This window comes from Rattus norvegicus, chromosome 1 (genome assembly GCF_021556685.1).
Source record: "Rattus norvegicus strain SHRSP/BbbUtx chromosome 1, alternate assembly SHRSP_T2T, whole genome shotgun sequence".
In the NCBI taxonomy this organism is placed as follows: Eukaryota; Metazoa; Chordata; class Mammalia; order Rodentia; family Muridae; genus Rattus; species Rattus norvegicus.
In genome coordinates, this window is record NC_141534.1 from 255,985,690 (window position 1) to 256,001,305 (window position 15,616).

The following is a 15,616-nucleotide window of genomic DNA, read 5'->3' on the forward strand; positions in this document are numbered from 1 at the left end:
CAAAAGGACAAACACTTCCGGGTCAGGCCTGCTAGTGAGGCTGGCCACTGCGCTTGCGCATATGACTCCGCGGGGGCTGCGGGGCACCGGCATCGGGGCCGCGCCTTCTCGGTGGCTCGCGCAGCCGCGGGGACTCAGTGGAAACCGAAGGCGAGCGAGGAAGGAACGCGGGAAGCATGAAGAAAGGGATTTCTTGCGAGCGGAAACAGGCGTGGATATCGTCGGGGAAGGCGGGTGCGGAAGGGGGCAGGGGGTGGTCGGCCGGTGGACCCCGGGGTGGCTCCCGGCCTGTCATGCTTTCCCGCGGTCGAGTGTCCTCTGCTCCGGGGTCCCGGGCAGTCACGCATTCCGTCAGCTCCTCGTGGGTGTCGGCCAGTCATACAAGTTCCCTCAGCGTCCCGCAGCCCCTTGGGCCACAAGAGGGCACCATACCCACTCGACTCCCTATCTCTGAGGTAGAGAATAAACGGGTGGTGACAGCTCTATAACTCTAGCTGCGACCAGAGGGTGGAGAGTGGGATCCGTTTCCACAGCCATTGGGTTACAAATGACTGGCTGCTGGCTGCGGGAGTTGTCTATGGCAGACAGGAATTCGATCATTTTCTTCTCTTCCTTCTCTTTCGGTGAACTCTTTGTTCTCCAAACCAGGACTTGTCTTCCTAAAAAAAAAAGTGTTGACTGATAAATTAGAAAATGGCCATAGGGGTTGGGGATTTAGCTCAGTGGTAGAGCGCTTCCCTAGCAAGCGCAAGGCCCTGGGTTCGGTCCCCAGCTCCCCACCCCCCCCCCAAAAAAAAGAAAAAAAAAAAAAAGAAAATGGCCACACCGTGCCTATTATATGTCAACACAAATAACTTTTATGAAGAATAGATTCATCCCTGAACAGACAGCGAAAGTGGCAATGCAATGCTCTGTATTTTGCAAATCTCTAATATCTCCCTTAATGGAAGAGTTGGCTTCTCAGACCTACATCTGCGTGTTTAATAGTTAAATTCCACTCCCTAGAGGCTAAGAGAGAAAAGGCAAATACAGACACAGACTCAGAGTCCCCACAACCATATGTGGTATCTTACTTTGAGCATTTACTGCCTCAAATGTCTTTTTTGATCTCTACAAAAAAACATTTTCCTCGGGCTCCTGTCGCAGCCATTTGTAGACAATCCCATACTCTTGTGTGAAGCTACTGATAATCTGTCAACATTGTCAGCCCCACTGGTGGGACTGTTACCAGATTTGTGGAGTTAATCTATTGTTGTTTAAGACCATAGGTTAATATTTGAGTTCTAATCTATGGGACTGATAGTCTTTTATTAAATAAATGACTATTGCAACTTGATATTAGGAGGTGACAGATTTTGTTTGTTTCTCAAAGTAGTCTATAATCATAAAAGCAACATCAGGTAGAAATGTCAAGCAATATAGAAAGGTAAAAATATCCCAAATTCACTGCCCAGTAGTAACCACTGTTAGAATATGGTGACTGTTTATACAGAGATTAGTACATGAAGTATGAATTAAACCCTCTAAAAGTTTGTCGGCCATTATTGTGTGAGGCTGGGCGCAGGTGCCAATGTAAATGTGTGGAGGTCTGAGGACAATTCTGTGGCTCCTTCCAACTTTAAACACATTCAGGGGATGAGCTCAGGTTGTTAGACTTGCACAGTGAATGGCTTTACCCACTGAGCCATTTTCTAGGCCCCAACATTTAAAACTGTTCATTAAAAATGAGTTATGGGGTTGGGGATTTAGCTCAGTGGTAGAGCGCTTGCCTAGGAAGTGCAAGGACCTGGGTTCGGTCCCCAGCTCCGAAAAAAAAAATGAGTTATACATTTAACTACAGGGAAAACCCAAAGCTGCTAACACCACACTTTTTGGTATCAACATAAGAATTTGTAATTCAGGATTTATTGTATGTTTGACTGACTTGTTCGCCCTCTGCTTTCTGAAAAGTGAATATTAAGAATTTTTATAATGATCTTATTAAGGAACTTCATGTCAACCATTAACAACCAGATAGTTACTTCATAAATAAGAGGTGAAACTGGGGTTTTAGTGAGAAGTTTATAACTCAAGTTATTGGAGATCAAAAGCAGTAGATAAAAATTTCTACTCTGGGAGGAAAAAACATGGAAATGTGACTTGGTATGGTCCTTGCAAAAGTTTAGCGTTTGAAGATGAAACTAGAAGGATTTCTGTCAACTGAGATAGTATAATCATTGGCAAAGATGGAGACGGAAATCACAGGTAGCTTATAAATATTAGTGAATGCTTAGGGAGTAAGTTATCTCAGTGTTCAGTACCCTGAGGGTAGGAATTGAAGCCTACTCTTGTTTTATAGAAAACTTAAGTAACTTGTCTAGGGTCACACAGCAAATAAAATGGTGGGACCAGGATTTGAAATCCAGTTCTTGTTTTTAAATGTGTGTTCCTTATAACTGCTAGCATTGAGAAATATTCTGAGTGTCTGAGCTGGGGCACAGAGATGAGACCCGTGTGTTGGGAAGATTAGTTTCACATTTACTGTGTACTAAAGATGGTTTCAGTCTGGGTTCCTTTGGGTATGTCTTTATTTCACAGTCTAGAGATGCCAGTTTGAATGAATGATATTTTACCACACGGAAGGGCCTTATGCATCTCTTTATTCCTCTATTGTGCATGTGAATCCGGGCAGCAAAAGTATGAAGTATTCATGGAAGATTTGTAATTCCTTCAGGAATTTCTGTTCGTATATTTTAGGAGCAGGAAATGGATTTCTTATGGAAGTGTGCGTGGATTCGGTGGAGTCTGCTGTGAATGCAGAAAGAGGAGGTAAGGGAAGCTACACAATGCACGGCGGCTGGCAACCGTTTTTAGAGTCTGAAAATGAATCCTATGAACTGACCTCAAAAGCCCTTGCCAAGCTGGGCGGCACGCGGGGGCTGCAGCAGAAGGGTCACCATGAAGTCCATTTGAGCTATTGAGGCTTCGTTTAAAAAAAAAGAAAAAGCCTTGTCATCTCTTGCATAGTAATAGTCTTTTCAGAAACAACTAGGTAGAAAACCTACTGAGGACCTTGGTGTGGTCCCCAACACGAGGGAGCTTGAGGCAGGAGGGTTGAAAGTTTGAGACCAGCCTAAGCTAGATAGAGAGACCCAGCTTCAGAAAATAAAGCAAAACCAAAAATTAATTGGAAAATAACTGTCTAAACTCCTCTTTCCCCAAGCAGGTCACATTTCAAGTTAAATGTCTATAATCCTGTTTACTCATTAGATGATTATTTTGTTAAACCTCACAAATTTAAAATTTTGAAAGAGTTTAAAGATATCCTTAGGGGTCTGAGCATGTACCTCAGTGGTAAAGCACTTGTAGCATATTCCGTGTCCTACGTTCAATCCCCAGCCTTGAACAAGAATGAAAATTAACGATGATAGTTTTAGACTTACTATCTTTTTTTTTTTTTTTCTTTTTCTTTTTTTCGGAGCTGGGGACCGAACCCAGGGCCTTGCGTTTGCTAGGCAAGCGCTCTACCACTGAGCTAAATCCCCAACCCCTAGACTTACTATCTTTTTACCATTGGTGTTGTTTTGTATTCTGAGTTTGTTTTTGTGAGAAGCATAAACATTTCCATCTCAAAATCAGAAAATTAATTTTAACCTATTTTTTGGTAGTACTAGGGTAAAACCCAGGATCCTGTGCATGTTGGGCAAGCATTCTGCTGAGCTGCACCCCCAGCATTTTATTTTAATTAAGGAACATCCTCAAACATAACTGATTTAGTTATAACATATGAACCTCCATTGGCTGGCTAGTTGTATCATTTGGGAAGAAGGAACCTCAGAATAAAATATCCCCACTAGATTGGCCTCTGGTGCATTTCCGTGACTGATAATCCATATAAGAGCTCAGCTCACTGGGCAGTAGCACCCCTGGGCTGATGGTACTGGATGCTATAAGAAAACAGGCTCAAGCCAGGAGAACAGCAGTCCTCCATGGCTTCTCCAGTTCCTGCCCTGGCTTCTCAGGAATGGACTTATGAATTTTATCCCCTGACTTGCTTGGTCACGATGTTTCATCGCAGCAGTAGGAATCCTGCCTTCCCATCTGTTCACCATTCAGCCTTAGTTGCTTTTCTTGTTGCTGTGACTGGTTACCAGACAAACATGAAGGAGGAGGAGTACAGTTCGACTCACAGTTTGAAGGGAGACAGCCCATCATGGCACGGAGGGCATGGCAGTGGAGCTTGACTCAGCTGATTACACGTGTCTACAGTCAGGAAGCACACAGGAGTGGGTGCTGGTGTTCAGTTGGCTTCCTCTCCTTTCTTTTCTGCTTTTGGTTTGAAACTCCAGCCCATGAAACAGTGCTGGCCACATACATTGTGGATCGTTCCTCCTCGGTGAAACTTCTCTGGAAACTCCCTCAAAGATGCATTCAGAGATGTGGCTCCTAGTTGATTCCTAATCCAGTCAAACTGGCCATGGAAAGTAACCATTTACAATCTTCTCCTGTCGTGTTTAACTGATGGTCAGTCTTCTTTTGACTGTATCATGGGCCAGCTAATGTTTTATGGCAAGGAACAAATATTTACATGTTTTCAATTTTGCTGGACACTGATTTTCAGAATAACACATCTGTTTGCTCTCCTCCAACGAGTTGTTTCACCATTATAAAACTAGATTTAGACATCTGTGTTTTAATCTATCATAGTTATTTTGTTTATTAATGTCCTGTCTTTGGCTTGTGAGAGCCTTTTAACAGGACTCCAGTCGTCTGATAGTTCTCTCCCTACCAACATTCCCTTCATCTCAGAATTACTTTGGTAGCTACTCCAAAGTAACTGGTTTGCTTTTTAAAGCTCTGAGAACGAGGAATGTTTTGAAAAGTTGATGTTACTTTCTTAGTGGCTGAGAGTTACCATTCCACTGTTTTCTGCCAAATACTGCCTTTATTCCCTGTGTACGGCAACTCTTTAAGACAAATTTTAAGAGACCTGGCTTAACTTGGATTAACTCTTAATTTGGCTATCGGTAACACAAGGAGGGTTGTAGAATACAATTGATTTTTAAAGTAGTTTTCTCTTAGGTTCTCAGACTCCTCCCGTGTTCAGATAAACAACTTACTTTGTCAGATTGTTATAACGTGTGTTTGTCACAGGTGCTGACCGGATTGAATTATGTTCTGGTTTACTGGAGGGAGGAACCACACCCAGCATGGGTAAGTACTCTTTTTTTTTTTTTTCACCAAATTTCTCATACAGAGCTTGTGTTATGTTAAGTATAAGATGAGTATGATACCAATTAGAATGCTCGTGGTTGTAAATAACATCATCAAAAGTTTTAATCAAACATATTTTTGTCCTGACATCAAAAAATTGAAAAGTAAGTTGTATCAACTGACAAGGGCTTTTAAGTCACAGTATCTTCAGTGTTTCTTACTCGTTCTTCCTCAGCCACTGACTTTCCCGTTACCGTCTTCCATAAACGCTCTTTTTCCCTCATTGGCCTGCACTGCATCCTGCACTGCTTGGTCCTGGAAGCTTCCTCAGGCAAGGAGAAAATGAAGCAAGGGCAGATACCCACTCAGACACGGAGAGGCTGGGATGGGATGGCTTACACTTACTCTGATGGAGTACAACAGCCTGGGGCCTTTGGCGTATTGAGTGTACAGCACAGGTAGAGGAGGTAGCTGGTCTCAGTATGTGGTCTCAGTCTTAGGTTGTAGACGTCCCGGAGGAGGAAGCTGCCATTGCTGGTTTTTACACACACTGGCCAGTCATTTGTAAATACTCAAACTTAGATCAGAGGCATGGCAAACCTCATGCAGAGGAAGGCTTTGACGGTTGCCCTGGGTCTGGTGCAGTTCCCTCAGGACCTCCTTCGTTCTTTACACTTTCACTCAAGCTTCCTCTGTTCCCCACAGGCCGCCTTCCCTTTATACCATCATTCTCCAGTTTCTTCTATCGACTCTTCTTCCTTGAAAACAATATATAAGAATTCCTATATGTGACCAATAATGTTTTCATAACTTCTCCAGACCTTTGAGCTCACAGTTGAACTTCAGTCTGCTTCTATTCTTAAAGGTGTTCTTCAAGTAGTAAAGCAGAGTGTTCAGATCCCAGTTTTTGTGATGATTCGACCACGTGGAGGTGATTTTCTATATTCAGATCGTGAAGTTGAGGTGATGAAGGCTGACATTCGTCTTGCCAAGCTTTATGGTGCTGATGGTTTGGTATTTGGGGCATTGACTGAAGATGGACACATTGACCAAGAGCTATGCTTGTCTCTTGTAGGTAAGACTCTGTATCTGAGGTGTAAAACACACACACACACACACACACACACACACACACACACGCACGCACGCACGCACACACGCACGCACATATTCCTGATACAGAAAAAAAAGAACCTTGGAATTGATTTTTCAGTCATACTCAGACACTTAACCTAACCTTAAAAAGAAGTTGTTTGGTTGTTTTTCTGGTAGCGCGCATATGTGGCAAAGCCATCTCAACACTCCTTTGTGCTGTAGCTCAGCTGCTACTCTTACAGAGTCTAAGAGAAACGTGCATTGATTACATTAACCAATGCACCAAAGCTTGAGAAGTTACTGTAGTTAGTGATGAGGTAGATAGGACAGATGTAAACTACCTACATTACTAGGCCCAAGTTTTTCTCAAAGAGCTTCAGAGCAGTAAGTATAAATGTCTTTATGGTTTGTGTAATTTTTGTTTGATGCCTCTAAGGTGTTGATAGCTATATTTTAGATAAAAGTCAGGGCCTAGTGGAAAGATAGGACTTTTGAGTTTATAAGGCTGCCCCGGCTGCCATTTTGTTATTATTTTAGTCCACTGTCTTAGCAGAAGACAGTATAGAAATTTTAGCCAAAAAGGAGAATTGTGCATGTAGGAATCAACCTCTTCATGTTGTTGGATGACTTTCTCTTTTAGCTCTCTGCCGTCCTCTACCAGTCACTTTCCACAGAGGTGAGTCATTACTGTTTATAGATTTGTTAAATAGTGTCACTTTTTACCAGATGGCACACCTTTCTGATGAGCACCGCTCTATAATGTCTCAGTGATACTGGTTGGTGTCTTAGTTCATGGGAAGGATTTAGGAGACTTGAAAGCTCCGTTATGTTGTTAGGATGGCAGTCAGAGCAGGTACCTGAGAAGGAGGAAGCATGGCCTGTGCATCCCCCAGTCCCGAGAGCCGCTCACATTAGGTTGTCTTAGGCTCTGTACACCCTGCATGGAGTAGATCTCCATGGCCACCTGGCTTACACCAGACAGAGCCACTCCTACAGCCAGCAGCAAGGTCATCTTTATCAAATAGACACTTTTCGTGGGGAGAAGAAGCAGATATGTGAACAAGAATCAGACATTTTATGAAGAGATAGATGCTGACAGTTATAGTCCCCATGTACTTTGGCTAAATCTTGCTACACTTTGGCAAAATGGAGAACGAGTGTCACTCATATTTAGACAGCTCTACCATTGCACATGAAAAGAAAGCAATCTTTAGTCAAAACATTGATATACTTGATAAAGGGTTAAATGTTTTTCTTCTTTTAAATAAGCTTAGAGTGAATTACTAACAACTGTCTCCATTTATAGGCATTAAGATGAAGTATTTGTCCCCCTTTGAAATGTATGACACCACTAGAAACTCTGGTCTTGATTGGTGTTAGCAATGCTTCTTGTAAAATGGCAGTAATGAAAAGACGTTAGGTTGTGAGTGAATGAGGCCAGGCACACAAAACATATTTTCAAAAATGAAAATTATTCTTAAATTAGTAAATATTATCTGAAAAAATAGCTTCAATTTTGTTATGCTTAATAGTTTTTTAAGATTTATATGTTTATGTATATGAGTGCTCTGCCTGCATGTATTGTCTGCATGTACATCTGTACACCAGAAGAGGGCATCAGATCCCATTACAGAAGGTTGTGAGCCACCATGTGGTTTCTGGGTTTGAACTCAGGACCTCTGGAAGAGCAGCCAGTGCTCTTAACCACTGAGCCATCTCTCCAGCTCATGCTACTAATAGTTGTAAAAATTAAACCAGTTGCATAGAGTATATTTTTAAAATTTTGAATTAAAGAGGGCTCCAAACTTGTTCTTTCTCTTTCTTCAATAAGGCTAACAAAACTATTTTCACACTGTATAGAAGTGTTAGTGGGTGAGCATAAGCCTCTGTTTATGCAGTGTGGTTTGTCTGAAGCTCCGCTTTCTCACCATGTGCTGAGAAAGCAGAGCAGCCCTGCTGAGAAGTAAGGGCACCAAAACAGGGAAACCTCTGTAAACATTAGCTGCCCTTGCGCAATAAAGGGGGTGGGGAGAAAGGGAGTGAGGACTCAAGGTACCAAGGTACCTCATCACCGCAAATGAGAGCTCCAGTATTAAGTGGCAGGGCTGACAGCCCAAAGCAGAAGTAGTTCTTCTTTACACTTCCTAGGCCACTTTCTCAGTGTTCTGAAGAGAAGTCCTATCCCTCCCCCTCTCTTTACTTCCTTTCATCTCTCCTTTCTTCCTTCCTGCGAACTTGGAATCTTGCCTTGTCCTCCTGAGAGTTAGAATTACAAGCTTGTGCCTCCATATCTTGGTAGACTGCAATTGAGACCTCAAGTAGTCTGTGGGAAACAACCATCCTTACACTATAGGTCTTGAGTATATCAGGAAAAATGATTTAGTACAAACTTACTCAGTAAATGTGGATGTGAGGCCAGGTTTCTCCTAAGACAGGTGAGTATGTCTCATTTTATGCAGTGTAGTTTGTCTGAAGCCTTAGAGTACTTTTCCAGATGTCACCATTCGCCTACCACATATAGAGCATTGGCATGTCTGTATAAGTTTACTTCTATAAAATAGATAAATTTTTAATTAAGTTTATTTCAAAGAGAAGCGTTGATTACTGACAATTTGAAACCTGTCACTTCTTATCTGCATCTGAGTAAATGCACCATTAAAGTATGTGCTGATAAAATAACCATGCCTGTTACCAGTGGTGTGTGGACTTTTCTGTGGCCAACGCTGATCTTAGAAAATAAAAAGAACCCTTAGGAATAAACAAACAAACAAACAGCCCAAAAAGCGCTTAAAGCAGGCATGGTGACACAGGCCCTTAATCCTGGAGCCCTAAATTAGGTAGAGGCAGATGGATCTCTTAGTTTGAGGCCAGCCTGGTCTACAGAGTGAGCTCCAGGCTAGTTATAGTTAATTATAGCTACATGATGAGACCCTGTCTCAAAAAGAAAGGAGAAACTCTGATTTATAGTATTTCTGTTTCTCTGGTCTAAGTGCTTTTCCTTGACTAATTTCAAATGCCAGCCTGACTTACAAAATTATAAATATCTCATAATTATCTATTGTAAGCCAGAATAAATCTAGCATACCATTATTGTAATATATTATAAAATTGTTTATATATATATACACACACACATACACAGTACATTTTGGAAACAATTGAATTAGAGGATATTTCTGTTCAAAATTCAAATCAGTTTTACTTATTTTAGCCTTTGATATGGTTCAAGATCCAATGGCAGCTCTGGAGACCCTCCTGACCTTGGGGTTTGAACGCGTTCTGACCAGTGGGTGTGACAGTTCAGCACTGGAAGGACTGCCTCTCATAAAGCAGCTCACAGACCAGGTACAACCCCTTCCCGTCACTGCTTAAGATGGCCGCGGTTAATTAGATACTCTGTTATCCAGCTAGGTTACAAAAATGACTAGTGCTGACATTATTGTGGAAGGAAAGCAAAGCCAATGATAGGTTTATATTACTTTTATTTATTTATTGCATGAGTGTTTTAAATAACCAAGGCACTTCAGATCAAGTTATAGACAGCAAATCTTACTTTCCTCTGTCATTAGCATTGTCTAGTTTTACAGCACATTTGTTTACTGTCAACCCACGTATATGCAGGGGAACCCCTGTAAAATTTATAGCTGTTATCTGAACATATATCCTAAAACTTAGGTTCTTTCACATTTTTCTTCATCAATATGGAAGGTAATGTTTTCTCCTGATTCTCCAGTGGACTAGATTGGTAGAGTGGCCAGAGGTTGCTTTTTTAGAATAATCTTTTTACATCTGTTTGTGTTTGTGCATGTGCTTGCCATAGCATGTGTGTGGAGGTCAGAGGACAGGTTGCAGGGGTTGTTTCTCTATCCACCATGTAGGATTGTCAGGTTTAACAGCAAATACATATTTACATGTTTATATGTTATCTGTCTTCCTTTACTATGTAAGTTCCATGCAGGTAGGAACGTACTCTTGTTCACATGGCAGAGAGAGGGATTTTTTTCTTCCCCCTTATGTTTAGTTCCCAATGCGTATGAAAACCAACAGAAGAATGCATATATGACTCTGTATATTCCTGCCTGTGCATGTGTGTTAACAAAGAAATGTCACTCAAAGAGAAACTTAGAATTAGGGGCTTACAAATGATCTTACTAGGTAAGGAGGAGGCCGGAGAAGGGCAGCTATGGGAAGAATTATCTTCTGGAATGAAATATAGACTTTATGTATTGAATGGGTAGGCAATGTGATAATTTTACTATTTGTCCTTTTCTTCCAGAATTATCGGAAATTAGATTAATTCTTTCTCAGTTAATGAATTTATGGCTTTATTTTGTTGGTATTTAGTTAGTAAGGCAAGACTGAGTAGAGTCCCACCTTCCCACTTCCTCCATTGATTGTAAATACACAATTATGTTAGATTGTCTTTCTGCTAAAATCTTACTTAGATGCAACTATTTTCACTTTACTACACACCACAAATTCAAAATTTCTGTGACCTTTTTTAAATAAGATTTTCTTAAGGTGGTGTTTATAACAGTATACTTTTTTGTTTTGGTTTGGTTTTTTAAGACAGGGTTTTCCTATGTATTCCTGGCTGTTCTGGAACTCACTCTGTAGACCAAACTGGTCTTGAACTCAGAGATCTGCCTGCCCCTGCCTCCTAAGTGCTGGGATTAAGAGTGTGAGCCACCATTACCTGGCTAATATTATACATTTTTAAAGAAATACAATAAAAATCTTTCTGGAGAAAAATTAGGATGCTGAACATCTTTTTTGCTCAATATCCTTTCTTGAGAGAGACAGAGAGAAAAGAACTATTAAATAGTTAAATATTAGTAGTAACTTAAAATTTTAATATATTTATTAATCTCAGTTGAGAGAAAGATACTAAAATTGACTTTTCCCCCTCCTTTTCAGGCAAAAGGCAGGATTGTGGTAATGCCAGGTATTTATCTCTGTTTTCTCGTATAACACTGAAATCAAAATATGGAAGAGTAAATGAGTTAAGAAACCAAAGGAGAAAAATGTTAGAAACAGCACTTAGAGATAAAAATACAGAGGTTGATTAAAATGTTTGACGGTGAGGTCTTTGCTGGGATTTAAAAGAAGAATGTTCTAACAGAGGTTGGCTCAAAGCGGAGCAAAGAATTTCTCAAAGAATATCTCCATGTGTGCTTTCTCTCCGTGTAGAATATGAATTTGAATGTTTATCTCAGTGAGGCAAAGCCAGTTCAGTGCTGCTGTCCTATGATTCCTCCGAGTGGTAGGCAACATGCCTAAATAAATAGAAGGTTCTGTTAGTCATACACGTGTACCAGCACACTAGGATAGAAATCACATATCAGAACCCAACTTCATGATAAGAAAAGAAAGTCGGGCTAGGAGGAACATAGCTCAACATAAAAAGGCTATCCATGACAAACCTACATTTAAAAGCTCATGGAATTTCAACTAACATCAGTTCAGAGTCAGTAGATTTAAATAATTCCCGTAAGATCACATAGCGTTTTACAGTTTCTGGAGGAAAGCCCAGAATTCTAATCTGAATCTGACTTGTCTGCCCATGTTCTTTCTGTTGTGTTGTTTTATTATTGTTTTATTTTAGACAAGGTCCTATTTAGTCCAGGCTTGTTAAACATGAGATCGTTCTGCCCCAGCCTCAGGTGCTGAGGTTAGAGGCGGTCGCCGCCCTGCCTGACTTGCTCTTTCCACTTCTTGGAGCTCAGCAGTGACTGTGCACCACAAAGCCAAGTTAAAGAGTCTGAGGAGTGCACCTCACACACAGCTTAAAGTGCAGAGTGCATAACTGTACCGTCTTAAACACTTTCAGTAGACTTTCTACATCAAAGTATTTCATATTTGTAATTGTTGGTATCAGTGAGGACTAGAACTGTTACAGATATAGTAAAGATTATCAAGATGAATGTCATCCTAAAGTACTTGGCTACATGGTTTAAATAAAGTAAAATTGGATTCTTCGGTGAAATGAAACACAGTTAATCTTCGGATGAACACGCTGTAAATAGTTTGCCTTTTCATCTCCAGTTTAGTCAATGCGCTCTTCAACCCTGAGCCAAGCGCAAACATCACAGGTTCCCTGTCGATCACAGTTGCAGATGCTTTTGCAGTCTTTTCCTCAAGCCCATCTTCATCTTCCCCACATGGAATTTGCTTAGGGTGAGGGGAAGCAATGATGAAGTGCTGGATGATCTTCCTTGTCCAAATAGTTTTTTTTTAAATCCAAATATAGTAATACATAGCATTGCGACAGAAATCAGTGGATAAGAGAGATTTCATCATAAGCTCTGTGTCCTTAAAAGTTCTCCAGCGTCTGTATTATAGGTATTGTTTTCTTCCTTTTTCTCCATGTATACATTTTTAACTAATATTTTTAAACAAACTACATTGACATGGGATTTATACGACCAACTCTCCAGTGGGTCTGTCAAATGTACAGAATTTGCCATTCTTTACAAAATAGTTTTAAAGCTACAGAACGGTGGTTCTCACACTTTTTTTTTTTTTGTCTCAAAAATCTTACTAATATCCTTGGAATCATACTATTCTGTTCAGTGTGCAGAGACTCTAACGGTTGTCCACTGCATTCACCCCTTCCTTCTGGTTGGTCATCACTGTCCTGATTCTTGGTTTTTTTGTCTAGCATGTCCATGAATTTTCACACTTTCATCACAGTTTTTTATGTATCACAATTTGAAGTTTGTGTCTGTATACACTAAGGCCAAGAATACAGATAAGTTTGTAATAGCATGCACTGCTGGGTATATTCTGAATAGCTATAAGATAGACAGCAGTTAAGTCCACCTCCAGTTGTTAGACTCTTTCAGGACCACGTGAAGAATCCTGATAGAAGACTAGCATACATGATTGACCAGTGAGCAGGGCCAGCTGGATTAGGAAGTATATGAATAGAAAAGCAGATCAGTACATTTAGTAATGTCGGCGATTGCCAGTGTTTGCTCAGCCTTTCAGAAGCAAGTGTTGCTCCTACCACTTCCCAAAACAGTTTGGTAATTGTCTATGAAAATAACAATTTTATGTTTTGTGGTTTGACATTTTTTTCTATAAAAGTTAAAGACTCAAACTTCCATTGTTAGGCCTTGTTTTCTGATCCCATTTTACCTTGGAGATGGTAATTCTTGAATCTGAACAAAATTAGAATGAAGAGTTTATGTAGAATAAGGACTTATCTATATATAAATTTTATGTGATATTCTATTCCATTTAATGTATTATTTTTTCTTTATAACAGGAGGTGGGATAACAGTTAAAAATCTGCAAAGGATCCTTGAGGGTTCTGGAGCTACAGAATTCCACTGTTCTGCCCGATCTTCTAGAGACTCAGGAATGAAGTTTCGGTACAAATACATTCTTTATTTATATACAGGAGAGGATGAAATTAATCTTTGCTTAAATAAGAAAGCCTTAGCTGATGTCAATAAATAATGGAATACCGTGATGAGTGGGTATCATGATTTGTTTTTCAGTCGAAAAATATTCAACTGAAGATGACTGTTGTTCCTCCAGAAATAAGCAGGAACTTTAGACTATGAGTAAGCCTTTACACGATTGGCGTGGTCGTGCCGGCCCTCACCATTGTCACGGTGATGTCTAGTCTGAGCCTGCTCAGAGAGCGGGTTGTGAATGCAGTGGCAATGATGTCCTAGTTAAAGCCTTGCAGAGCCTCAGCACTCAGTAGATGAGCTCAGCAGGGAAGTGTTCAGTGAGTCAGAGGCCCACATGTGCGCATTCTTGTGCTTCCCTTTTACCAAGTTAATCATTGCTGTAAGGCAGCCTCGATAGCATTGTTATCTCTCCTATTGTAAATACTCTTCCTTTACCTTTGCTCTCTCCTTGCAGTTGTTTTGAAATTTTATCATCATTAAGGACTTTAATCGACTGTGGGGTTCTTTTTTTCAATATCATAAAGGATTCCTATGACTTAACTTGAATCGTCATCTCATTTCCTAGTTGAGGGGGTACAAAATAAAAAAGGAAGACCCTTAGTATATACACTTTTAGTTATAAAATCCAGTCTCCTGCCTGGCAGCTTTAGCTACTAGATTTTTCCAGCAGTTAATTAATGGAAACTGTGGCTATAGTAGTCCAGCATCCTTGGCCTTGTATCAGTCTCCAAAGCAAAGTGCCAGTAGGAGGGTGTGTTTAACCACTGATGTGATTAACTAACTATTCCTCTGTTGTTCCTGTTGCAGAAATTCCTCTGTTGCAATGGGAGCTTCACTTGCTCATTCAGAATATTCTCTAAAGGTAACAGATGTGACAAAAGTAAGGACTTTGAATGCTATTGCAAAGGATGTCCTAGTTTAGTTAAACTTGTCTGAGAGACATGGGTATCGCAGTGTGAAAGAAGCAGTTGGATCGACAATCTCTATGACAGCACCAACCTTCCACATGGCCGTGGGTGTTTCTAAGAAGAAAAAGACATCGGACAGCAATGTGATCACTTTCTTTGGTAGTCATTGCTGTCTGCCATCATGGGTGAATTTAGTCTGTGCTTCTTCCACAAGGGCAGGCTTAGCTTTCAGTGGGCTTAACTAATGAACTGGCAGTGTTCAGCTGCAAGGCATGAAACCAGAGTCTGCTTCAGGGTTGATTTAGTGCCACTTTTGTGCCTTTTTGTTTTGTAAAATAAAAATTCTCCTTCTGTTGTGTTTTAGTCTCATGTTCTTTGATTTAATATCGTCAGTGGCTTACTATGAAGATTGCTTTGTTTTTCTATTTCTTGCGGTTTTTCTTTCTGTCCTGTACTCATTAGATTTGTTGCTCTGAGCTGGATGAAAGGTTACTGTAAAATGGTATAATATAGAAATTCCCAAACTTGGACTGTGTTTCTTTCTCTTACATTCTGACATCCAAGTTGAGGTAAGGACATGGTGTGTCTTCTAGTGTGGAATTCTAGATTTCTCTGAGTCTTCCAGAATATGTAATGAAAAACAGTGCTAACAGCATAGCCAAAAATCTATATGTCTGAAGGGAGGGAGGGCAGGGACTCAAGGTACTGGATGACAGCTAAAGGCAAAACAGAAACTCAAAAAGAAAGTACATTCAACAGCGGTGATTTAGAAGTGAACGTCATACTGGGGCCAGGTGCAATGGTATATGCCTCTAATTCACATCACTAGAGAAACTGAGGCAGGAGGATAGCTTGAGTCAGGAATTCTGGGTAGTATACTATGTCATTCAGTTGTCGACATTAATTTGACATCAATACGGTAACCTCTGGGGATCAGATGACCACTAGGTTGCCTAAAGAGGGATGAGCCAGTCAGGGTCAGAAAGTTCTATTACT

The 15,616-nt window shown here is 40.6% G+C and overlaps 1 protein-coding gene across 12 annotated transcripts; it reads left to right on the forward strand.

The window, feature by feature from the left end:
- The first annotated feature begins 46 nt into the window (after positions 1-46).
- Cutc (cutC copper transporter) lies at positions 47-14,983 on the forward strand. 12 transcript variants are annotated; one of them, NM_001399691.1, is given in 9 exon segments: positions 47-234; positions 2,737-2,808; positions 5,134-5,193; positions 6,059-6,268; positions 6,929-6,964; positions 9,500-9,633; positions 11,206-11,233; positions 13,559-13,664; positions 14,520-14,983. In NM_001399691.1, coding segments are annotated over 9 exon segments (819 nt in total). In that variant the 5' UTR covers positions 47-176; the 3' UTR covers positions 14,635-14,983.
- The last annotated feature ends 633 nt before the right edge of the window (positions 14,984-15,616 follow it).